Source organism: Lutra lutra, chromosome 12, assembly GCF_902655055.1.
Source record: "Lutra lutra chromosome 12, mLutLut1.2, whole genome shotgun sequence".
Classification (NCBI taxonomy): domain Eukaryota; kingdom Metazoa; phylum Chordata; class Mammalia; order Carnivora; family Mustelidae; genus Lutra; species Lutra lutra.
In genome coordinates, this window is record NC_062289.1 from 95,417,226 (window position 1) to 95,443,114 (window position 25,889).

At 47.9% G+C, this 25,889-nt stretch overlaps 1 protein-coding gene across 3 annotated transcripts; it reads left to right on the top strand.

Moving 5' to 3' along the window:
• USP30 (ubiquitin specific peptidase 30) lies at positions 1-25,777 on the top strand. 3 transcript variants are annotated; one of them, XR_007121876.1, is made up of 14 exons: positions 3-237; positions 3,235-3,344; positions 4,433-4,615; positions 9,620-9,723; positions 13,977-14,075; positions 14,676-14,721; positions 15,889-15,983; positions 19,632-19,691; positions 20,201-20,287; positions 20,877-20,957; positions 21,048-21,267; positions 23,537-23,657; positions 24,208-24,742; positions 24,950-25,777. XR_007121876.1 is itself a non-coding variant. In XM_047697204.1 (13 exons), the coding sequence occupies exons 1-13, from the start codon at positions 155-157 to the stop codon at positions 24,470-24,472; spliced, it is 1,551 nt and encodes a 516-aa protein (XP_047553160.1). In that variant the 5' UTR covers positions 1-154; the 3' UTR covers positions 24,473-25,777. The 3 variants fall into 3 exon arrangements, 2 of the variants coding, with proteins under 2 accessions (XP_047553160.1, XP_047553159.1); XM_047697204.1 differs by having other exon boundaries at positions 1-237; positions 14,679-14,721; positions 24,208-25,777; XM_047697203.1 differs by having other exon boundaries at positions 24,208-25,777.
• Positions 25,778-25,889: the final 112 nt, after the last annotated feature.

Here is a 25,889-nt window from a genome sequence, read left to right on the forward strand (position 1 = left end):
CTTCCGGTTCTCGGGGGAGCCGGTCCTTCGTCCTACCTTCCCCAGAGGATCTGGGGCTACGGCTGCAGGTTCCGCCGCCTCGGGAACCTTCCGAGCCCTCGGTCCAGCGCGGTGGTAGTGGCGGGGGCGGCAGCGGGTCTCCCGCGCGGCCGCGATGCTGAGCACCCGGGCTCAGGCGGCGATGACCGCGGCGGACCGGGCCATCCAGCGCTTCTTGCGGACCGGGGCGGCCGTCAGGTGAGCCTTGGGGGGCGGGGCGGCCGGAGAGGCCGGGGCCAGGGTCCCCAGCCTGGGCCTGCGGCGGCCTTTCACGGCGCTAGCAGGAGTAAGCATTCCGGAGGCTTCTGCGTCGGGCTCGGTTGGAGGCCCAGGCCCCGAAGCGGGACGGCGGATGAGCCTCCAGGCCCTCCATTTCTTCGGCAACGCCAATTCTGTCAGCCCTCCCCAGTGCTGCTAGCGCCCCAAATTCTCAGTGCCCTGCCCCCCACCTGCCATAACCTCCTCCAATCCTGTCCGTGTCCCCAGAACTTCCAGACACCCTCAGGCTTGTCAAAGCCTCGAATTCTGCCAGTGGCCCTCAGACCTCTCAGTGCCGCCGCGCAGGCCTTCCAGGACCCCTTAATCCTTTCAGGGTACCCCCAGTCCTTTTGGGCTTCCCAGTCTTGTCGTGCCCTGGGCCGCCAGCGTTCCTCAGTCTTGCCAAGCTCCCCAGTCCTGCCGTGGTTCTCACAGCCCTGCAAAGCCACCCAGGTCTGCTAGCCTTCCCCCATTTTGTCAGTACCCCTATTCCTGTCATCCTCCATCCCCCAGTCAAGCCAGGGATCCTTTATTCAATGTGGGTCTTCAGTCTGATTTCTGAATCTCTGTCTTGCAAGGGTCCCAGAACAGATCAGGACTCCTTAACCTGTAAAGGCTTCCAGTTCTGTTAAGGTCTCCCATTCCTGCTAGGAACCCCAATAGTATGGGCCCCCAGTCGTGTCAGGGTCCCTCTTTCCCTTCTTTTCTTCATCCTCCCATGGGCTCCAGTCTTGAGAGCTGAACACTGCATCCCCATTACTGAACCTAAATGACTGAGACCTGTTGCTCAGCCTAGCTTCTTTCCCCTGGAACTGGAGCAGATTTAAAGAGCTTATTATGGGGGCGCCTGGGTGGCTCAGTGGGTTAAGCCGCTGCCTTCGGCTCAGGTCATGATCTCAGGGTCCTGGGATCGAGTCCCGCATCGGGCTCTCTGCTCAGCAGGGAGCCTGCTTCCCTTCCTCTCTCTCTGCCTGCCTCTCTGCCTACTTGTGATCTCTGTCTGTCAAATAAATAAATAAAATCTTAAAAAAAAAAAAAGAGCTTATTATGGCAGGGCTGGGAGCCCTCAATGGCTGTCCTGTCCAGTGCCCCCATTCTGTAGATAGGAAACGGGCCTTGAGACGGTTTTGCCTGTGGCCTACAGCTGACCTCACAGTAGAGCTGGGGGAAAAGACAGATCTTTTTACCCCTAGACCCCACTGCTCTCCTGTGTTGTCGTTTTGCAGAGAGATGGGGGTTTCCAGAGTCACCAAATTTCACTGGGTTTTTTGTCCATACCTTGCTGAGGACCTGGGCAAGTCCTCTCTCCCATCCCTTCGGACTCTCTGTCCTTCAGTTTCCCTCAGGAGGTTTGTGGTTTTAAGCACACACTTGGCACGAGTTCAGTTCAATGCTGCCTCACTCACTTTGACCAAGTTGGCTGCATCGCTAACATGAAAATTAAGATGATAGGGGCATGTGGGTGACTCATTTCGGTTAAGCGTCTGGCTTTAGCCCAGGTCATGATCTCAGGGTCCTGGGATCGAGTGCAGCATCGGGCTCTTTGCTCAGCAGGGAATTTGCTTCTCTCTCTCCCCTGCTCTTGCTCTCTCTAAAGTAAATAAAAATCTTAAAAAAAAAAAAAAAAGAAAATGAAGATGATAACAGAACCTACCTCTGTGGGATTGTCTTTAGGATGAGATAAGATTGTCACAGTGCCTGGCATAGAGTATGCACCCTTAAATATTAGTGTTTGCTTAGGGAATTTAAAGCAGTTGTATAGTGCTTTAGAATTTCAGTAATGGTTCTTTTAACTTTTCCAGGCACTTTTGTTAATACACCTGTTGTGTGGAAGTCAGCACAATACAGCACTAAGAAATTCAAGAATAACTTTCCCAAATGCAATTGAGATGGTTAATACTTAATAATTGTAGTAGCTAATGTTTGTTAAGCCCTTACCTTTGCCTCATATGACCTAGCGCTTGTTTGATTGTCAGAACTCCATGAAGCAGGTCTCTTGGTTGTCCCCATTGTACAGGTGACAGAGATGAGCCTGAGAAGGGAAAATGATGCTCTAACGAAGAGCAGAGCCTTAATTGAACCAGATTAAGGCAACTCCCCTTTCTTCTTCTTCTTCTTTTTTTTTTTTTTTTAAGATTTTATTTATGTATTTGAGAGAGACGACAGTGAGAGAGGGAACACAAGCAGGGGGAGTGGAAGAGGGAGAAGCAGGCTCCCCACTGAGCAGGGAGCCTGATGCGGGACTCGATCCCAGGACCCTGGGATCATGACCTGAGCCGAAGGCAGATGCTTAACCATCTGAGCCACCCAGCCTCCCCTCCCTGTTTATTTCTAAAAGATAGATTCATTTCTATATGTTTTCTCCAGTGTGTAATCATCCAGTAAATACTATTAGGCACCTCTTAGGTGCCAAATATGATCTAGAGACTTGGGGTATATAAAACAGACAAAGATCCCTGCCCAAAAGGACTTTGCTCTCCAGTGAGGGACAATAACTGTAGTTAATAAGTGAAGGTGATAAAAAGAAAATGAAGAACTGGGTAGAAGGGACCAGCAGTGCAGGTTCTCACTGTTGGTTAGAAGTGCAGGGGAGGTATGAGAGAGAGCCATGCAGTGATCCGGGGAGTGGGGAGAGCATTCCAGGCAAAGGCCCTGACGTAGCCAGTGTGGTACCAGCATGGGAGGCAGAGTAAGGGGAAAACCTGAGCTCCCCCTCTGAGTGAGACGGGGCTTCTGTGACCTGCCTTAAGCTTTAAATCCTAGTGTCTGAACATGCTGAGTTTCAAGACATAACCCTGTACTGTATGCTTGAACATTAGGGGTTTGGTGGGCCAGTCGGTTATTTTGATGAAATGTTAATTTCTTTGTACCTGTATCTGTATTTACACGTGCTGCGTTTGGGATGAGGGAAGACAGTAAACTTATTTTCCTTTCTAGATATAAAGTCATGAAGAACTGGGGTGTTATAGGTGGAATTGCTGCTGCCCTTGCTGCGGGCATCTATGTGATTTGGGGTCCTATTACAGAAAGAAAGAAGCGTAGAAAAGGTAAGAATGAGGTTATCGCATCATAGTCCGTAGACTTGACCCAAGCCCTTACTGTCCCAAGACAGTACAAAAAGAGGAGGGCATTTTTTGTTCTCTTGTATCTCCAGTTTTGGGACATTGCTTCCTTTTAAGCAGAAATTATTTTTAATGACTCATTATTTTAGACCCTATTGTGCAAAGATTTCTGTTCCTCCCCCTCTAAAATCTTGAGTTTGAGACATGCTCTGTAATGAAAAAGTTCACGTGGCTTAATTGTCTAACTGTTCTTCCTCTGGTGCCTGTGTTGTTCAGTAGTACAGCTGACCGATTGTGTGACACGTTTGTGGTTTCGCTGACTAGCTGCTAGTCAGCTAGTAAGGGTTCCCAGCTACCGTCTTTAATACAAAATTCTATTTCATTATTTTAAAATGTACCCCCTTTTGTAAATGCTACTCTCCTTATGTTGCTTAAAATTCAGCTACAACAAGCAAACAAAAAAGGGATCGGTATAGCAAAATGTTGATCATTGTTAAATCGGGGGGGTGGTTATGATTAGAATTGATTATATATCCTCTCATTTTATGCATGTGTGAGAACCTTCGTAATAAAAAGTTTTTTGAAAAAGTTTCAGCAGAAAAGGGAAGTATGTCAAATTTTGTTGATCTCTTCGCAGAAAGACTGATCAGAATTTCTCTGGTGGTATCTTTCACACTGATTAGAAGAACAAAATCATTGTCCTGGGGAGCAACAAAAGAACAATTGTTTTCTTCTGTTCTGATGTTGCTTTCTTATCAAAGGAGAGAGAGAATGAGAGAGAGATGTTACAAAGTGTTTTGTATAAGCCGTGCCAGACACTGTGGTGGCGGTCAGAAGTAACCCATGACCGGGGACCTGTCCTTCTGTCGCTTACAGTCTTCTGAAGGAGCAGCATTAGGACCAGGCCTTGGTACAAACAGAATGCCTGGCCCCCTGATGTCTGTGGATAAGGACTTTCTGAGATTGGGATTTTCGGTGTCAGGTTCCAGTGCAAAAACCCTGGCTCCCAAGTGGGAGAGAAAGAGTTGGTCCAATGTGATGTTCTTTTCTCTTCTTCCCCCAACGTTTTTCAGGGCTGGTGCCTGGCCTTGTCAACTTAGGGAACACCTGCTTCATGAACTCCCTGCTGCAAGGCCTGTCTGCCTGCCCCGCTTTCATCAAGTGGCTGGAAGAGTTTACCACCCAGTACACCCGGGATCAGAAGGAGGCCCCCCCCCACCAGTATTTATCCTTAACGCTGTTGCACCTCCTCAAAGGTATCTAGCCGGGAACTTCAAGGGGATTGTGTGCCTTTTGAAAGCAGCAGCCCTAAGGGCAGGCAGAGGGTTAATAGCTTCTGTGTGAAACACAGATCATCATGGAAAAAGAAAACCAAAAAACACTGTGGGTGCATTAGATACAAACAGCTATTTAAAAAAAAAAATTTAAAGACGTAACCATTTGTTTTTGAAAATTGTCAGTGTATTAACAGCTTTTTAGGGAAGAGAATAAATCCACTGCCACTTAAGCATTTTGGTTGTAAGAAGTACTCTGGCTTATTAAGTTTAGAAAAAAGAAGTGTCTTAGCCTAAGTGATAATGTAGTTCACAGAAGAAATAGTACAGACTGTATTTAGGTAGATGGGAAGAGTAACAGGTATGCAACTTGGCCGTCATCAAAGACATAGAAATAACCTTAACAGTGAAGTTATCATTGCGCTGCCTGTCAGCAAAGACTGAAAACTCCACGGTCCTGCCCAGCTGTTGGACAACATGTTCACACGTGCTGGTGGCAGGGTGACACAGGGCCACCTTTACGGAGAGCAGCTTGGAATGACACAGTGCTAGCTTGCAAAGTGTCCAGTACCATCTGACCTGGGAATTCCATTGACCATGATTGACGCTAGCCTGAAATGGAGTTGTAAGAGCCCACGAGCTCCGGAGTGGCTGACCAGGGGCCCTGAGCCAAGGGAGTCACTGTTATACAGGCTTGGCATGGGTTTGAAGAGGTCACCCATCCACCTTCATTTTTAAACCAGCTTTTTGCCTGTATAACTAATTTTTCCTCGCATAACATCTCTTCACATCCCGAGGACATTCCACAGAACACAATTTGGAAAATGCTGGGATGTGTGCAAAGATTTCCCAACACCTGGTTACAAAGGAAAGCAGGGGAGGAGAGCATGGGGGTGTCCAACAGGAGAATGATTAAGCAGTCACTGGAATATTATGTAGCCATCATGAATCATCTTTGCCAAGTGTTTTTTGTTGTTGATGTTTTTAATGTGGGAGAGGCATAGGCTATAATGTTAATTTTAAAAGAGTGGTGTTTGAAATATGTTGTATTTGACGTCAGCAAAGCAAAGATTTCCACAGATAGAGGCTGGACAGGAAAGCACCAAAATGTTCACCTTGGCAATTTTGGTCTTGTGCAGCTGACAGTTTGGAAACCTTAAAACAAAACAACTGTATTCCTTTTTCTTTTTTTAAATTATTATTATTCTGTTTTAAAATTTTCTTTTAATTTTTATTAACATATAATGTATTATTAGCTCCAGGGGTACAGGTCTTTGAATCATCAGGCTTACACACTTCACAGCACTCACCATAGTACATACCCTCCCCAATGTCTATAACTCAACCACCCTCTCCCTCCCCCCCTCCCCCCAGCAACCCTCCGTTTGTTTTGTGAGATTAAGAGTCTCTTATAACAACCGTATTTCTAAAGCTCTTAACAGTAAGCATATATTCCTCTCACAGTCAGGAAAAAAACTGGATTTAGAAAACACTCAGTTCACTGTCGCTTTGCCGAGATGTGTTCCCAGGTGATCTCAGCTTGACACAGGCTTGTATCACAGGCAATTTGAAAGTAATTTCTTCTGCTCCCCTGTTGTAAGCAAGTACCATCCCAGAGCGGAAAGCTGAAATGTGGGCGGTACAACACAGGTTGAATACCTGTCCCAGCATGATGACTGGTCTCCCCTCTTCACATGCATGACCCAGGGCTGGGAACCGGAGCCATGCTACACCTAGAGTCTAGGCTCCCTTCCCTGTCTCTGCTTTTCAGGGCTGTTTATTTTGGGTTTTAGAGATAATTTTTAATTTCACAAGTAACGCTTGAATACACTCTGCTGGTAAAAATTTAAAGCATCACGCATAAAGTGACAGTTCCCCTTTATCACTGCCCTGCTCCCGTTCCCCTCATTTCTTTCCAAAGAAAAATACAAATGTATCCTTTCAGACCATTTTCTGTGCACTTAAATATGTTTCTAAGCAACTGTAGAAATTATATAATTTGTTTTGTTTATGTTTTTTCATAACCAAATAGCATAATATCATCTATGGTGGAAGAGTGTCCATTTTAGCACACATAGCCCTAAATTCGTCTTTTTCTCTTTGTGAGTTTATCGGGCTTATATCTTCTGTGGGTTGCCTGCTCATTCCTACTGCACACTTTTTAAAAATTATGGTAAAATATCCATAACATGAAGCATGTACCATCTTAACCATTTTTAAGTGCACGTTTGGGTAGCATTTTGAGTACCTTCACATCGTTGGGTAACCGAACCCACTCTTCTCTTCACCAGAACTTTTCCATCATCCCGTCCTGAAACTCTGTCTATTAAGCAATGACTTCCCATTCTCCTCGCTCCCCAGATCCTGGAAACCACAGTCGTACTTTCTGTCTCTGAGTTTGATTCTGTATCTCCCAGAGGTGGAATCCTACAGTGTTTGTCTTCGTGCTTCTGGCTTATTTCACTCAGCATCATGTCCTTGAGGTTCATCCACGCTGTAGTGTGGGGCAGAATTCCATTCCTGTTTAAGGCTTCAGAGGAATAATACCCCATTGTGTATACATGTGGCATTTTGTTTGTCCATTCATAAGTCAAGGGACATTTGGGTGGTTTCCCCCACTGGCTACTGTGAATAATGCTGCTGTGAGCATGGGTGTACAGATCTCTACTCATGTCCCTGCTCCTAATTCTTTTGGGGTCTATACTTAGAAGCGGAATTACTGGATCAGGTGGAAATTCTGTTTAATTCTTATGAGGACTTGTCATGCTGTTTTCCAGGGCAGATGCACCATTTTGCCTTCCCCTGACAGTGCACGCAGCGCTCTAACTCTCCACATCCTCGCCAACACTTGTTATTGTCTGTCTTTTTGACAGTAGCAGTCTTGGGTGTGAGGCGATCATCTCATTGTGGTTTTGATCTGCATTTCCCTACTGAGAAGTATTGTTGAGCAGGAGTTTTCCTGTATTTCTGGCCATTTGTATAGTTGTGTTTTTTGTTTGTTTTCGTTTTGTAAATGTCTACTCCAGTCCCTTCTCCATTTTTGAATTGGGTTGTCGGTGTTTTTATTGTTATGTCTCAGGCACTCTTAATATGTTCTGGATGTCAGTCCCTTATCAGACGTGCGATTTGCAAACCTCGTTCACTTTCACAGTTGCACAGTATCCATAATGGCAAGATACTATTATTTAGCTATTTGTTTGCCTCCGGGGCCTTGTTGTCATAAACAGGCTACAGGGAATGTTCTTATTTGCGCCCATAGTGCACACAAGCCTTTGTTTCCCTAGCATAGATCCTGAGAGAGATTACTAGAATATGAATTGTAGGATATGAAAAGTCGTAGATATTGCCAAATCGTCCCACAGCATTTTAGGCAAAATTAGGCTAAAGGGGACAGTAAAATTTTCCTTTGGAGGAAAAAAAGCCAACTGACAGGCTGCCTGAGGAGTGTAGGAGGAGAAAGGGAAGTATAGTTGCCTTCTAAAAGGCTCCCTTTGTTCTGGAGGGTAAAGGTCTGACACCAAGCTAGATCTGCCCTGGTAAAACAGGCCTCAGGACTTAGCACTGGCTACTGGGCTGCTGCTTCTCACCAAGTTACCACCCAGAGGCACCACCACTTTCAGATCCAGATGGAGGTTGCTCAGAACCTCCCGAGTCAGAGCCTGAAGTAGTCAAAGGAATGTCTCAAGTTCACTAACTGCAGATCAAAGAGAAGAAATAGGCTAGCTTCGTTTTCCCAGAGTTAATTGCATTTGGGAAGCTGCCCTGAGGTGGCAGGCCCCAGTATTTTTTTTTTTTAAAGATTTTATTTATTTATTTGACAGACAGAGATCACAAGCAGGCAGAGAGAGAGGAGAAAGCAGGCTCCCCACGGAGCAGAGAGCCCGATGTGGGGCTCGATCCCAGGACTGTGGGATCACGACCCGAGCCGAAGGCAGAGGCCCTAATCCACTGAGCCACCCAGGCGCCCCTGGCCCCAGTATTTTTATCTTCCATACTCTAGCAGTCGTGGTCCAGTGAAATATACTGTGGTAGGGGGCCAGCAAGATCAGGAAATCAGCAAACTATGGTGTGCGGACCATGTCTGCCCCACTGCGTGCTTTCGTCAATAAAGTTTTATTGAAACATTTGTGCCCATTTACTTGCTCTTTATGGCTGCTGGGGTGCTTTGATAGCAGAGTTGAGTAGCTGCTGCAGAGCCCGCAAAGCCAAAAATATCTCTTGTCTGACCCTTGACAACATTTGCCAACCCTTGATCTAGCTGTAACTATAATGTAAACTCATAAGCCCATCACACTTGTGTTTTTGTTCATTAGGCTTGATTCTACTTAGGACTGAAAAGTAAACTCAGGGGCACCTGATTGGCTCAGTCGGTTGAGTGTCTGGTTCTTGATCTCAGCTCAGGTCTTGATCTCATGGTCATGAGTTCAAGCCCCGTGTTGGGCTCTACACTGGCCATGGAGCCTACATGAAAGAAAGAAAAGTAAACCCCACAGCAGTCCCCTTCAGGCTGCCACATACGACTTGGTGCTTTACCGTGATAATCAAAACTCCAGGGCGGACGGACACAAGCGAAGGCCCTGTGGCCTCAGAGAGGGTCCGATAGAGGCGAGTCAAGCACTGAGTGTGGCTTGGACTAGATGAAATGTTTAAGGACCCTTCTGCCCTCAGAGTTGTGAGTTAAAACCATTTCTTTCAGTAGAAATCTTTTAACAATTTATATCGAGGCAGTAATTCAAAAAGCTGAAGCCGGTTTCTTCATTTAAATGCTACAGGCTCATGAAAAAACCACATTCACTCAGGAAACACACAGTGCCTAACAGCCCTCTAAGCCTTGGGTGAGGCTACAGAGAGGAGTAATGAAAGAGCTGTAATTCCAAGGTGAATTTTACAGTGAGATGCTTAATTGGCTTTGATATGTTGCGCGGGGTAGGTTTCCTGGTTTGTTGTTTCGCCAGTGAATCTAACAGTTGCCTTTCTGGTTTCCAGCTCTGTCCTGCCAAGAAGTCACCGACGATGAGGTCTTAGACGCAAGCTGCTTGTTGGATGTCTTAAGAATGTATAGATGGCAGATCTCTTCCTTTGAAGAACAGGTGAACACCCCATTCAAAGTCCTGCGCACTCACGCGCTGGGGCCTGCACTGGCAATGAGGGCTGAAAACTAGCCTCGATGCTGCGGCATGAGGAATAAATGCCATTGTTGACCTTGCACTCACCTGGCCTGAGCATACATTTCTCTGGCAGTTTAGGACTCCGGGACCAGATCACGAACGTTGTTCCTGTTCTCGTGGTCAGACGAAAAAGCCAGCTGTTTTTGGTTTTGGTTTTTTTTTTTTTTTTTTTTAATTTTATTTATTTATTTGAGAGAGAGACAGTGAGAGAGAGCTTGAGCAAGGAGAAGGTCAGAGGGAGAAGAAGACTCCCCATAGAGCTGGGAGCCCAATGTGGGACTCGATCCCGGAACCCCGGGATCATGACCTGAGCCGAAGACAGTCGTCCAACCAACTGAGCCACCCAGGCGTCCCTTGGTTTTGGTTTTGTTTTCCCAGTGGCTGGAAGGTTAGCAGGATAGGGTTTGAACAGTTGCCAAAGAGCGAGCCTCTGTTTGGTCCTTGGGTGACTTTGCGCTTGATTACCTGGGTCCTTTGGAGAGCAGCAAGCAGGTGGCTTTACCATAAGAGCTGAGAGATTCAGGTGAGACCCTTTTTTGAACCACATCCTCATTTAAAAAAAAAGAAATGCGTTTTTAGAGGCTAGATTAATTGAAGCGGCCCCCGACCTTAAGCAGGTGTCATTAGCAGCCCCAGGGCCTTACTCCAGCCCCTCGGACCCCTTTTCCCACAACTACAGATTCACTGCCTTTTTTGGTCCTGGCCACCGTCCTCCTCCTCAAGACTGCTAGTCTGGACAGTGAGTCTGGCCGAAGCTGAGACGGTGAAGTTGTAGGGATAGGTCGTCTATGTCCTCCCTGGCCACATTCCGGGCCGGCTTCGGCCAGCTCTGTGTTGGGTGCTCCTGCCTCTGCTGTCCAAACAGCGGACCTGAGAAATGGGAGATGGCTGTTAGGCCCCCAAAAGGGTGGGCTGGGAGTGAAAAGCATTTAAAAATGCTGGAAAGTGAGGTGGGAAGGCTTTCCAGCTCCCCTTATTTTTAAAGACTACCTCTATTTCCATCCTAGGCTGAAGCCAAGCAGGTGTTCCTTTTTTTTTTTTTTTTAAAGATTTTGTTTATATTGACAGAGAGAGGCACAGCGAGAGAAGGAACACAAGCAGGAGGAGAGGGAGAAGCAGGCCTCCCGCTGAGCGGAGAGCCTGATGTGGGGCTCGATCCCAGGACCCTGGGATCATGACCTGAGCCGAAGGCAGATGCTTAACCCACTGAGCCACCCAGGTGCCCCCAGGTGTTCCTTTTTAAACACAGTGTTGATGGGTTCAACTCTCTTACAGTGCATCTCGATGAATCCCTTGTCTATTGAAATGTTTTTCCACTTAGAAAATGCTTACTAAATCCTCCTCTGGTAGCTGACATGATTTAGCCTCGTTTTCCTCTCCCTAAACTGAGTGAGTGACTGCGATTTAGTCCCAAGGACCTCAGGCCCCTTGTCTAAGTCCTGCTCTTCTGTCAAGGACCCACCGATGTCCCCGTTCCTCTTGGGAAGTGTTTCCAGCAGCTTCAGCCTGCAGTCATCACCGAGCCACTCAGTGCTGTCGTGTGCTTGGGAAAGAGGCAGGCGTGGCTGGCCATCGGCCTCCTCCCATCTGGCCTGGGACCTGTGCGCATCTTCATCATTACTGATCTTGTCAGTCAGCGGCAGACTCGCAATCCCACCCACTTTTCGGAGCTAGAGCTGTGGGGGACATATGGGGCCAGGTGCTGGACTTGTGTGACTTCTCTGCGTTCATCCCCATGGCATGCCTGTAAGGACTCACTGTTACTGTCCCCATCTTCCAGAGGAGAACACTGAGGTTCAGAGAATCCCAGAGTTATACAGCTGTTAAAGTGGCAGAGGCAGGATTCGGGCCACTCTGGTGTAGAAGTGCACAGCGAAGCTACCCTCTGCTTCAAGACATTCCTTGTCTCAAGGCCAAGTAGTTCCGTGGCTGAGAGGGGTAGAATAGGGTTTGGGTCTGACTCCAGCCTATCTTGGGATTCTTCTCCTTGGTGAATCCCTGCTCCTGCTTCAGATGCCTTGTCTGCGAGCCTCCCTGGAAGAGCCAGTCCACCTTCAGGCTTAGCGCCGCTGCTAGATCCCTAGCCAGGCTGCCCCATCTACCCCTGGGTTGTGAGTCCCTCCAGGGCCTTGCCTCATTTATCTTTGAACCTCCCATCACTCTCTTGCTAACTGCTGTTCCTAGCCTGGGAGGGGATTCATGGATACATGCCGCAAATGTTTGTGGAATGCCTGCCTCAGGTGGGGCCTGTTGAGGGCCTGGGGTCGTGGTGGCAAATGGGACTTGCCGGGCTCCTGCTCACAGGGAGTTCATATTCTAGCAGAGGACTGTGGATGGTAAAGAGGTCATTTCAAGATCCACTAACAAGAAGAAAAGTGTGCTGATGTGCCAGTGCGAGCTGGGGGGCCTAGAGCTGGGGGGTGGGGGGAAGCAGTGCAGAGACTCCCTTAGGTAGGGAAGGCTCTTCTGGAGACGTGAGGTTTTTGCTGAGACCTGAAGTCTGAAAATGAGGGAGGCCTGTGAGGAGCTGGGCACAGAGTGTTTCAGACAGGACCTCAAAGGGTGAGAGGGTACCACGTTTGGGGAAGGGCAAGGGGGCCAGCATGGCTGCGGCCAGGGGCAGGAAGGCAGTCGGGGGGAGGGGCTCAGACAGCAGCAAGGGGCAGATTGTGCGGGCCCCCGGGTGCCCTGGGCCGGAGTTGGGCTTCTGTTCTGTGTGTGGTGGGGAGCCACTGGCGGCCTGGAACAGGGACTGCTATGCCCTGATCTGTGTTTTAACAGGATGTGCTGTACCAGGGAGACCATAGTGGGGCAGAGGGAGCAGACAGGAAAGTAGGGAGGCCGTTGCAGGCATCTGGGCTGCTGATGGCCTGGCTCAGACTGGCGTTGAGGCAGGGGAGACAGAGTCCTCTGAAATTTGGGGTGTGTGTTGGAGGTAGAGGACCCCCCCAGCTGCACTGGCAGAAGGTGGAAGTGGGGGGCTTGTGTCAGAGAAGGTCCTTGCGGGAGGGTCTCCTTCAGGACATGCCTTCTCAGCAGAAATTTGAAGGATGAGAAGGAGGCAACTGTGTGAAGATGGGACGGGAAGAGCAGGCCCCGAGATGGGAACGTGTGTGCTGGCTCACCGTTGAAAGCCAAAGAATAAAGGCATCTACCTCTTAAAAGATCACCCTGGTGACCGCAGGGGGAGCACAGCTCTCAATGCCTCCAGAATTCCGGGGAGGAGAGACCCGCCCATCCCTGAAGAGCCAGGGATGGTTTTGGCTTTTGGGGAGAGCAGCCCCCTGCCATATGATGAACAATTCCATGTCCAGGTGTGTGCCCCAAAGAACCGGAAGCCGGGACTCCAGTGGATACTCGTGCACCCATATGCATAGCTGTACTATCCATGACCGCCGAAGGTCGAAGCAGCCCCGTGTCCATTAGCGCAGGAACGGATACACAAGATGTGGGGTGTGTTTGTGTGTGTGTGTGCGCACGTGCGCACACATGCAATAGAATATATATGCCTGTATGTGCTTAGGTATTTATATACACACACAAAGGAATATTACTCAACTTCACGAATGAAGGAGATGCTGACACGGTCTATACCATGGGTGAGCCTCACAGACTTCGAGCTCAGTGGAGCCAGTCAGTCATGGAAGGACAAACACTATGATTCCTTGTGCAAGTTCCCACAAGGAGCCAAACTGCTGGACACAGAGGTGGCCGCCAGGGAGGGGGTTGGGTCAGAATTATATGGGGACAGAGTTTTGGTTGGGAAAGCTAGATGAGTTATGCTGATGGTCACACAACAGTGTGAGTGTGCTTCACCCCACAGGGCTATGTGCCTAAAAACAGGCTCAGAGGGCAGCCTGGATGCCACATGCGTGCTTTACCACAGTAAAGCAGCCCAGTGGAGGTCAGGGTCATGTTGACAAAGCTGAAACAGGCTCAGAGACAGCTGGTGTGAAGGCAGCCCCCCCAACCCCAGCTCGCTCTCCTTCTCTCTCCCCTTGGGCCCCTTAGTTGAGGGCCTTTGGGGTGAAAATGTCTGGGATATAAAGTTCCATTCAATAGGCTGAAGCTTGAGAAGGTGGAAAGCAATTCTGCCCTCTTAGCTGCAGGATTCTGCCTGGCGGTGCACCCAGGGCCCCGTTGGGCGTCTCTGAAGCTGCTTTGCCCTTTGACAGGATGCCCACGAGTTATTCCATGTCATTACCTCGTCCCTGGAAGACGAGCGGGACCGACAGCCCCGGGTCACCCATTTATTTGATGTGCATTCCCTGGAGGTAAGCCCGTAGTAGTTCCAAGACGTGTGTGTGGTTTGTGCCTTTTTCACGGGGATGGATAGGGAACGCGAGTATAGTCCTTGTACGACTCTAAACTCGGAACTAAGTCTCAGTAAAAATCAGGAGTGGGCGTGGGGCTGGGGGATTGTCTTCAGCTGCAACCTTTGCAGTTGGTGACTTCGGTTAGGGGTGCCAGGGCTCTTTAAAAGGGTTTCATTACTGCAATTTGTCTTGGCTTGGAGAAGAGAAGGTATTTTTCCCTCTCTTTAATGCAGGGAACAAGGAGCCACAGGAATGCTAAATGAATCCTCATTTCCCTGGAACATGATAAATATTAGGGAGTCGATAAAAGTTAACTAATAAAGGAGTGGGGAGGAATGTTCCAGAGACAGGAAATGCGTCTTCCCTTTAATGAAAGATTGGGTACGGTTACTAGCCAGAGAGACTCCTTAGGGCTTCTATTAGGATCTCTGGTTAAAAACTGGGTTTAAGTGGTGCAACCGGCAGGGAAACTCGCAAGCGTTAGGAGCAGGGCGAGGTGGGGTAAAAGGGATCGCAGCTGGATTTTCAGTCTGGTTTTTTTTCTTTCTTCCCCTATAGCAGCAGCCAGAAATAACTCCTAAACAAATAACCTGCCGCACAAGAGGTAATCATTCCCCTTGAACTAGAACATGTAAGATGGGTACGTTTGAGATGTGACAGTGATTTGCTTGTTTAAAACAACTTTTTTTCCGGGGACATCCAGTCCAGCTGGAGCTGTGTGTACTTGCAGAGGAGCTTGGGTTTTACAGACAGCTCTACCTTGTTCCCTTGGGCCATCTTGAATTGTTCCCTCACACCTTGCTCTGTTTCCCGCCTGGGAAAAAAAAGCAACGGACTTATTTCTACTTCCAACAAGGGTTTCCTTTCTACCCTCTTGAACTGATCTCATGAAGAGCTCCTTAAGCTGAAACTGCCATGTCCTCAGCAGGTGATCACAGTCCTCGTTAGGAGGAGATTGTTTTTTTCTTAAGACCTAAACTTAAGGGGGAAAAAAGAAAAAGACATGTGACTTCCGTTATGCATCACTAGTAATAACAGTGACTCTTTTCAGGCCCAAACTGTGTGATGTGCCCTGTAACGTCTCATTTAAGCCTCACAACAGTGGTGTGAAGTTGATCGTGGGGATAATGGGCTAATAATTGTCCCTATTTCCAGTGAACCAAGGTTCACAGAGATGAAGTGACTTCCTCGGTCATAAAACTAATGAGAAGCTAAGCCAGGACAGAGCCCAGGGCTGCCTGACTATAGGGCGTGTGTTTCTAACTAGCCTACCATACTGTTGATTACTCCAACTCCCATCTTATAAAAAAAAAAAAAAAAAAAAATTCCTGTTTTTCAGAACTTGCTTACTCTGATGATTTTCGGAAGTTTATCTCCCTTTCTGGAATAGTCTCTCGTGGTGTCCTTCCTTGGACATCTAAATATCTTAAACATCTAATAAATACATTATTCAACACCAGTTCCTTTTTTTATTTAATTTTGTTTCCTTTCAAGTCTTTATTTAAATTCAAGTTAGCTAACATATGGTACAAATTCCTTTTTTAAATGGGCTGTACCCATTATACAGAAACCACATCGAAGGACTTGCATAAATTTTCCTGTGAATGGGATGGGTTGTCTTTTTGATGGAAGTCCATAAGGAAAGCTATTTCAGTTTACTTTTCAGGAACATTTATTTCAAAGAGGGAGTTGCTACCAAATACTAAAAAGGAGGGTGAGCTTTGAGGTTGGTGCCAAGGTGGCACACGGCGAGACATGTTCTATGTTCCAGGCTCACCTCACCCCACATCCAATCACTGGAAATCTCAGCATCCTTTCCATGGAAGGCTGACGAGCAACATGGTCTGCAAACACTGTGAACACCAGGTAAATACAGTACCAGTGCTTGGCTGTTTTCTGGTGAGGTTCCCTTTCAGCTCGAGACTCGGGAAGCATGGAGTGTGGACTGATGTTGGTAGACGGCGTTTGTGGTTGCCTGGCTCTGCTTACCTCATGGATAGACTGCCTCCCTTTACTCAGTGCCCGCATGTCCTCTGACCCTCTGTGGCATCTTCTGCGCTGAGAGTAGCAGACATGAGTCTTGAGGTTGGGTCTACACTGACAGTAGACAATAGATTCTGTTGTTTGGTGGGGTTTGGGTGTTTTGTTTTGTTTTGTTTTTTGACTTTTTTTTTTTTTTAAAGATTTTATTTATTTATTTGAGAGAGAGAGAGTGAGGGAGAGCATGAGAGTGGGGAGGTCAGAGGGAGAAGCAGACTCCCGGCAGAGCCGGGAGCCTGATGCGGGACTCGATCCTGGGACTCCGGGCTCCTGACCTGAGCCAAAGGCAGCGGCCCAACCAACTGAGCCACTCAGGTGCCCTAATTTTGACATGTTAAAATAACTTTTTATTAGGAAAGTTTCCAACATAAATACAAAAATAGAGAATTGTGTAACTATCATCTCAATCAATTTTAGGATCTTTTCAGCCTCCCCACCTCCTGGCAGAAGAACCCCGTGCTCTCCATTTCCCCCACTCTTCTAGCCTTGGGCGGCTACTAACCCACTTTCAGTCTCTGTACTTGCATATTCTGATGTTTTGTATGCGTGTAATCATACAGTACATGGTTCTTGACTAGCTCCTTCTAGTCAAGAGGGTTCTGACTAGCCCCTTTTCTAGCATCATGATTTTCTTTCATTCTATTAACATGGTGAATTGCAGTGATTGCTTTTTCTAAGGTTAAACTAGCTTTGTGTTTCTGGAATGAACACTTTACTGTGATGTACTTCGTGTCTATGTCTATGAGGACTATCAGTCTTACAGTTTTCTTGTAATGTCTTGTCAGGTTTCGTTACGGGGATCATACTACCCTCATAACGTGAGTGGGGAAGTGTTCCTTCCCCCATTTCCTGGAAGACTTTGGTTAAGATCGGTATTATTTCTCCCTTAAATTAAATCTTCCTTAAATCTGCTAGAATTATCCATTTCTTTTTCTTTTTTTAGTTTTATTTTTGCAGAATTTCATATGAGACTTTGCTGTTAGGTACACAGACATTTACTAATGATGAGTTGACTCTCACTGTCTTGATAAAATGTCCCCTTTTCTCTCTGGTAAGTATTTTATCTTTGTCCTGGAGTCTGTTTTGTCTGGTTAGTTTCCATCTAAGTATCTAAGTAGTGTTTCTTTCTCCCCCCACCCTTTTTTTAAATTAAATTTATTTATTTATTTGAGAGAGAGCCGAGGGTTGGGGGTGGGCAGATGGAGAGGCAGAGACAGTCTCTCCAGCAGACTCTGCTGAGCGTGGAGCCTGAGGCAGGGCTCGATCTCACAACCCCGAGGTCATGACCTGAGATGAAATCAAGTGTTAGGTGCCCCTAACTAGGGTTTTTATAGAATATCTCTTTCTGTTGTCTTATTTTTGATCCAACTTTGGCCTGCACTACCCTCCACCTAGATCTTCCCCTTCGTCTCCCTGCATGGTGAAACGGTAAGTCAGCGGTGACCTTGGCAGGGGCGCCCGCACGCCTGCCTTGCTTTCTTCCAGCTTGTCACTTGCAAGGCGCTGTTCTCTTGCCTTCTGGCCTCCAGCTTTTTGGACGCACACCCAGCATCATTCACATCATCCTCCTGTACGTGACGTCTCGTTTTTCTCTCTCTGCCAGCTTGTAAGATTTTCTCGCTACTTTTGAGCCTCGGCAGTTTGTCCGCCCTGCGCCTAGGTTCATTTTCTTTGTATTTGTTTGGAATTTGCTGAATCTCATAAATCTGTACCTTTTATGTTTTTCACCAAATTTGCACATTTTGGGGGCCATTATTTTTTCCCAAAATGTTATGTATACCCCATTCTCTCCTCATTGGTCTGCTTGGTATCGTTCCACAACTCACTGAGGCTTGGTTCATTTATCTTCAACCTCTTTCCTCCACATCCTTCAAATTGGATAAGTCTGTGGACTTATCTTCGAGTTCATAGCCTCTGCTCTGTCTTCATTTTGCTTGTCCAGTGAACATTTCTTCCTTCCTTCCTTTCTTTCTTTCAAGATTTTACTGATTTATGAGAGAGGGAACATGAGAGCAGGCACCAGGAGGGCAGAGAGAGAGGGAGAAGCAAATGCCCCGCTGAGCAGGGAGCCCAATGCGGGGCTGGATCCCAGGACCCTGAGATCATGACCTGAGCCGAAGGTGGAGGCTTAATCCACTGAGCCACCCAGGCGCCCCTCAGGGAACTATTCATTTCAGTTATTTTTCTTAGTTGTATAATATCCATTTGGTTCTTTATAGTTTCCATTTATCTGCTAAGACTCTCCATTTGTCCTCCACCAGGACTAAATAACTCTCTTCCTTTGTGTCTTTGAGCTTACTTGTCACAATTCTCTTTTAAGGCCCTCGTGTTAATTTCAGTATCCAGGTCATCCATGGGATCCTTCACCATGGGTCATATTTTCCTTTTCGCACTGTATGTCTAGTAATTTTTTTGCATATTTAACATTGTAGTAGAGACTTGGATTCTGTTACGTTTCTCTGAAAAATAATGAATTCTATTCCGATGTGCAGTTGACTGGGCTGAGCTCAAAGCCAAACTCTTTTCCTCACATTGGGCAGCAAAATCTCGGGGCAGTTTTTTCAGCTTCTCGCTTTAGCTTTTTGGCTAGGCTCCTGGGGTTTCCCTGTGTGGGTGTGCACACATGCGTGTCTGTGCCTTGGAACTGGGCAGGGTTTGTACATTGATTTGGGGCCTCATCCTCTCTGTGGCTGCCCTCTTTCTGGGATTTCCCCCAGCCTCTGTACCAGCCTGGGCTCTGTCTTCTGAGACCTCCATCCTGTGAGAACGCAGCTTTCTGCCACCTGATACTGAACAGCATAAGCTGGGGAGTTCCCTCAAGCAAAAAGTCACACAGTCCAAATCTCACTGTAAAGTTCCTGTTTTCCCAGGACTTGGCAGTAGCTCTCCAATCATCCGAATGCTTGTGTTTTGTTTTGGTCCAGAATTTCTATGCATTATCTCAAGGACAGCTAGTCTAGCTAAGCTACTTTGCCATCACCAAAAGCAGCAATTTTTATCCTGTATTATCATCTGGGTTTTTTTGCAGTTAATAACATAATAGGTGTGTCTTTCTGTACACTCACACACTCCTACTGTGCTATTTGGAACAGAGCGTGCTCTTCTGTGGATATGATGTAATTCATTTATTGTTCCCTAGAAATTTCAACTATTCACATTTTGCTGCTATAAATAATGCTGGGATGAACATCCTTACAGTTTTGTCCATGGTTATTTCCTGAGGATAAAATCCCTACATTACTGGTCAGGGATGTTCTCTTACCGTGATCTTATAAACTGGCCTTCGGTGTTACTGTACCGCTTACATTGACAGGGTTGTTTGTAACAGAATTTGCTTCTAGGTAAGTACACTGTTTCATATGTCAGCGCTGGGCATCAAAATACTAAGCTGTTTCATAGGCGTGTGTCTTCCCATCTCTAAAGCTCTGGTTTGAACGTGCTTCATTTCTGGATTTTCTGCAATGTTTGTTTCAGAGTCCTGTTCGATTTGATACCTTCGACAGCCTTTCACTGAGTATCCCAGCTGCCACGTGGGTATGTACTGAGCGATGGTTTATTTGGGGTCCGTTTTGGAGACACTGAAATCTGAGCGGGCTTTGAGGCACTTTGTGTAGCCGATGTCCTGTGCGTTACTCAGGCACATGGTTGGCTGAACCTGTCCTGGTTGTCGTGTGTGGTACCATGGCCCAATCTGGGGGGAGAAGAGAGTGAATGGTTTTTCTCCAGTTCCAGGAATTTTGGCTTTTTCTCAACACACACACACACACAAATGTATTAATCTCAAATTCAAAGATCTCTAAAACGCTGTGGGAGTCTATAAGTTTCTGCAGTGTTATATACGTCCTCATAGCCTTGAATCCACCCATAACAGCAAGTGTAGGAAGCTTTGAGAGCTCCACATATGCTCAGGGAACGTCCAGTTGCATCTGTCAAGCTTTATTGCCCATATAAGCAAAAATAAAGCTCTGGGATCACATTGCCTTCTGTTAATAGTTACCTTATAATTGACCGGTAATCGTGAATTTTGCTCTCTGGTGCTTAAGGGGCATCCACTGACCCTGGACCACTGCCTTCACCACTTTATCTCCTCCGAATCGGTGCGGGATGTCGTATGTGACAACTGTACGCAGGTATGCCTCTAATGCCCGGTGTCACCCCTGAGCTGGCCCGTGTGTCCTGATGCAGTACCTCTCATGCCGCCGCTCTCCACTGGCCTGAGCTCTTCCAACTAGAGCCAGGGGGGCTTTGCGGCCTCAGCTATGTAACTTGGCTGGGAAATCGGTAGCCTGTGGACCAGAGCTCTTTCCCAGATGAGTTTACTTCATCTGCAGAATATTTAAAGAGAAACTGTGAGTGTGGTGCTCTGAGATGGGAGCACTCACCTGCCAATTCTCACGGGCTTGACTCCCCTGAGTGTCCGCATGTCATCCTCTGAAGAAGAGGAACCATGGGGACCAGAATTTCTGAAGACGTAGAACAAAATAGATGACGCGCCGCAGCAGAGTTCCTTGTCATGCCGTCCTTTCTCTTGTCCCCGCTGTCACTCTTACTTAACAGTAAAACAGTGAGAGCATCTCACAATTAACTGGGCAGCCGAGCTCCTTTCGCAGGTCAAAGTCAGGTGCCAACTAAATACAGACCTAACACCGACCTGGCTGCAGCCCTCCACAGACGTTTTGTTCCAAGGAATTCTGCAGAGCCATCTTTCTCTTATTTCAGATCGAAGCCAAAGGGACGTTGAATGGGGAGAAGGTGGAGCACCAGAGGACCACCTTTGTTAAACAGCTGAAACTAGGCAAGGTGAGCCCAACCCGCACACCTTGTCGGCTCTGCCCTCAGGGACCTCCCCCAGTCCAACACGTGGTCTCTCTGCTTTCTCTCCCCGCGCAGCTCCCCCAGTGTCTGTGCATCCACCTGCAGCGGCTGAGCTGGTCCAGCCATGGCACGCCCCTGAAGCGGCAAGAGCACGTGCAGTTCAATGAGTTCCTGATGATGGACATCTACAAGTATCACCTCCTCGGGCACAAACCTGGGCAGCCGAGCCCCAAGCCCAGCGAGGCCGCGGGGCCCACCCAGGACCTGCAGGATGGGCCAGTCGCCCCCGCCCCAGGTATGTGCCTAAGGAGCCACTGCTCGGAACTTCCGGCACAGGGAAGAGGAGTCTGGCGTCACCACCTTCTGGGGCCTTTATGCCACAAGGGGAGCTAGTCCAGCGGTTGCTTGAATTCCTGAGAACAGCAGGACTGGGAGTACAGGAGGGAAGATTCCTAAAAAGAGGTTAAACGTACATAGTAAAAAGGTGTACGGTTTTAAAAACGGTATCATAGTTGACAAAATATGGGAAGAAAAGCTTAAGATGGTTTTCTGACCTTTTGACTGAATGATAATTGGCCCCTAGCATTCCATCGAACCCAACTGGCCAGGTAGGGTCATGTCCTTTATGCAAATGTGGGGAGGAAAAGCTCTGGCTAAAGATCATTTAGTTAGCTCCTTTACTGAGCTCCTTACTGATCTCCCTTCACTTCCCTCCTCACTGGAGACTAATCACTGAGTCGGACCCCCGGGGAGACTCGGACCCCAGGGAGCAGGTCGCTCTTAACTGCCCTCAGTCTTGCTGAGGGGAAAATCGAGGCCCCAGGAGCTGAAAGGACTGGTTTAAGGACAAACATTAGTCCACTGGGAGAACGGGCACCAGAAGGCAGCATTGGGCAGTTTTTTTTTTTTTTTTAAAGATTTTATTTATTTATTTGACAGAGAGATCACAAGTAGGCAGAGAGGCAGGCAGAGAGAGAGGAGGAAGCAGGCTCCCTGCCGAGCAGAGAGCCCGATGCGGGGCTCGATCCCAGGACTCTGAGATCATGACCTGAGCCGAAGGCAGCAGAGCATTGGGCAGTTTTTAAAAGCTATCTTTTCTAGCTCCTTGAGTTCTTTAGAATTACGTAGACGAGGAAAACCCACCAACTCTAAGGGCCCCGAGCCCAGACTCCCCACCTGCACCTGCTTCCAGTCCAGCCAGAGGCCTGGCTTCCCCACACCCCAGATGCTCCTGACTCAGTAGACCCTTGCTGTGTTTAATTTCTTGCCTTCATAGTTGTGCGGCCTGGCAGGACGCCATTCACAGAAAGACTGTTTTTTACCTTTTTTCAGCAGATCTGTAAACGAACATCAGAGTCGCTGCAGTGGGAAGAGGGCTCAGTCTTTGGCTGCTATTTTATTTTATTTTTTAAAATATTTTATTTATTTATTTGACAGAGAGAGACGGCGAGAGAGGGAACACAAGCAGGGTGAGTGGGAGAGGGAGAAGCAGGCTTCCCAACAAGTAGGGAGCCCAGTGCGGGACTCAATCCCAGGCCCCTGGGATCATGACCTGAGCTAAAGGCAGACACTTAGGTGCCCCGGCCGCTGTTTTAAATCCAGGCCCAGCTCACCCTGGATCCCTCCTCTCCCAGCTGGGGCTCCGGGTCTGCTCATTGCCACAGCATGCTGGCTGTGGCTACTGTACGGCCGACGGGGCCTGCTGGGTACTTACAGGCCCTTGTGTGTGACACAGGAAAAGAGAGGTCAATATCTCCTTCACTATTTTATCTACACCCATCAACATTTATCAACATGGTTATATGTTGGTATTCTTTAGAAGCTGGAAATTAAAGAATAGAGAATGTTTAGGTAGTGGTTCTAACCAGGGAGTTCTGTTGCCCAGGAGACGTGGGGCAGTGGCCAGTAGCATTTTTGGTTGTCACAACCGAGAGACGGGTGTTACTGGCATCTGGTGGGTAGAGGCCAGGGATGCTGGAAACACCCTCTGATGAGCAGGATAGCCCCAACAAGCAAGAGTTATTCAGCCAATGTGTCAGCAGTGTCAAGGTTGAGAAACCATGGTTTAGGTTGAAATGCCAGTAAATTAGCTACAGCCTAACTCTGGCGGATCTTTAGCAAACGGACGGGAGCTTCAAGATTCACAAAGCTGTCAAAGTAAGCAGCAGACCGGAAGCTAGACCCACTTTTCCTACCCTGGATTAAGAATGTCAATGACAAAAAGGTAGGGGTGCCTGGGTGGCTCAGGCCGTTAAGCGTCTGCCTCTGGCTCAGGTCATGATCTCAAGGGTCTTGGGATTGAGTCGGGCTTCTCACTCAGTGGGGACTACAGTTCTCCCCCTCCCTTTTCCCCTGCTCACTTTGCTCTCTCTCTCAAATAAATAAAATCTAAAAAAAACAACAAACAAAAAAACCACAAAAGGTAGGAATCAACCTAACACAAAATGAACCACTTGTTTTCTTTGCGGCATTGTCAGGGAGTTAAACTCAAGGTAGTGGAGGCTGTGTTGTGTTCTCCCACAGCTACTGCTACGGTAATCACCTGGAGCCTTTTCCTCTTGCAGTTCTGAATCAGCCTGGGGGCCCCAAACCACAAATTTTTATGAATGGCGCCTGCTCCCCATCTTTATTGCCTCCCCTGCCAGCCCAGATGCCCTTCCCGCTCCCGGTGGTTCCTGACTACAGGTGAGCTGCTCTGGGGAGGCACAGTCTTCATTTCTCGTAGCTGCTGGTTCTCTCAGTTTCCAGAATTAGCTTTGCACAGAAGTGGATGACAACACAGACTTTTGTTCTTTCATCTTAAGGTGTAATCTCACTATTACACATTCCTGTTTATTTTTGTCCCAAATGGAAAGCACTTTAAAAATAAGAATTCTTGAAGTACTTAGAATTTAAATATGTATGTTCTGTGTATACATGTGGGAATACATGTATAAAGTACAAAGGGAATTTCAGATTTCTTGGGACACCCCCTAGACATCAGCAGTCAAACCTTTAAGGCCTTCTGTGTACACCTTACACATTAATGGACGTCTACTCATAGGACAGGTGTCTTCCCCATGCCAGGAAGCCCCTGTCTGCATTCTAAGGGTTGTGTAGTATTCGTTTGTACGAAGGTACCGTTGAATCGGTCCGCCGCCACTGAACATCTAGGATTCTTTCAGTTTCTGGTTTTGCCCATGACCCTTTTTTTGTGTATGTCTGTAAATGGCTTGCCTGTGTTCCTCCCATTCAGCTCCTCCACATACCTCTTCCGGCTGATGGCAGTTGTGGTCCACCACGGAGACATGCACTCGGGACACTTTGTGACTTACCGACGGTCCCCGCCATCAGCCAAGAACCCTCTTTCAACCAGCAACCAGTGGCTGTGGATCTCTGACGACACGGTCCGCAAGGCCAGCTTGCAGGAGGTCCTGTCCTCCAGCGCCTACCTGCTGTTCTACGAGCGCGTTCTTTCCAAGATGCAGCACCAGGGCCGGGAGTACAGGGCAGAAGAATGACTGCCCTGCCTCAGAGCCGATGGCTTTGTCCACGCCGGCCAGGAACCAGGCAAGATCGGACTGTGTGTGTGTGTGCGCGCAGACGGCCCCTGCCAGAGCCCTCCGCCTTCTGGGTGTTCTCAGAGCAGGCTCCGTAAAGGAGACGCTGACCCCAGTTCAAACCAAATCCGGCCCCCTGAACAGCTCTGCGAGTGTGCACTGGGTGGTGTCCTTGCTGTGCTCCGACAGCATTCACTCTGTCTACAACGTCTTTTTACTCATCTGATACAGGTAATTAAATGAAACCCGGTTCCGGAAGCCACCTTTTTTATATTCGGCTATGTTAGGTGTTCTCAGAGGGGAGGTAACTTTGCCTAATCCTCCAGTCAGTTTCAGCATAGATCTTTTATTTTTAATAAGCAAGCCCATAAAAGGTTAAATTATTAAAGGCAACAATTTAGAAGAAAAAGTGCCTTTCCCTTTCGATTGCTTTTGTAGCACGTCCATTCTGGAAAATACACCTTGTCTGAGAGTCCTCGGAACAACTTTTGAAAAGCTCTGCTCCTTCCAAGTTTCTCCATGGAGATCAACAGGACAGCTAAAAGATGCCTGAAGAACACCCGCCTTCTCTTTTTGTGGGTCTTTTCTAATCTTTGGATTCTTTCTATGTCATCAAAGTGCACCTGCCAAATCTGGCCCATCAGCTCTGAGCTGCTTGCTGCTCGCTTCTGCTGTCAGCACGCTGGCCGGGGGACGTGATGATGGTCCGTCATTGGACTGTGAACAGTGGGCACAGAGCAGTGTCTGCGCCAACCACTCTGGACAAAGCCTGTTTTTACACGAAGCCTCCCTGCATGGGCCAGATGGACAGTTACCCTGAATTCTGTTGCCCCTGCAGTGTTCCTGAGGTTTGCAGGTGCCACTGGAGGCCATGTGAGAGGACAGTCCTTGCCTGGGTTCGGGAGCTGGGATCGGAAGGGCACGGACCACAGGGCTGCAGTCGGGCTTCCTTGTTTAGCAGAGGGAAGGCTTAACGCTCAGCGAGCATCCAAACCCCAGCCCTTTCCACAGAAGAAAAGAAAGTTATCAGTTTGTAAAAAACGTATCCTTGCAGCTGATCATCTAGTACTGCCGCTCTGTTATAGGTCCATACTCTATAGGTGTACTCACTCCCCGCAGCCCAACACAAAGACTCTACTGAGCATTCCCGTCCCTCTTTGGAGAAGGCTCCTGGATACAGCCCAGCGCCACAGGGAGAGTGAGGACATGGTAGTAGCTATGTTTTAGCTAGGCTTTTTATTTAAAAACAAAACAAAATTCAAATGGACTCTTCAGAGTTAAGATTTGGAATCAGAGCTTTCTAAAAGGTCCCCCGAGGCGAGGCCGATCCCTGGCCTTCCTCCAGTGGGGGTGCGGGCTGGCAAGTGTTGCCAGCCCA

Excerpts from the sequence above, each read along its gene's own strand:
- USP30 (XM_047697203.1), top strand. The coding sequence starts at position 155 with ATGCTGAGCACCCGGGCTCAGGCGGCGATGACCGCGGCGGACCGGGCC. Across the intron at positions 4,616-9,619 it reads GCTGTTGCACCTCCTCAAAG|CTCTGTCCTGCCAAGAAGTC; the intron begins GTATCTAGCCGG and ends TCTGGTTTCCAG. Across the intron at positions 9,724-13,976 it reads TCTCTTCCTTTGAAGAACAG|GATGCCCACGAGTTATTCCA; the intron begins GTGAACACCCCA and ends GCCCTTTGACAG.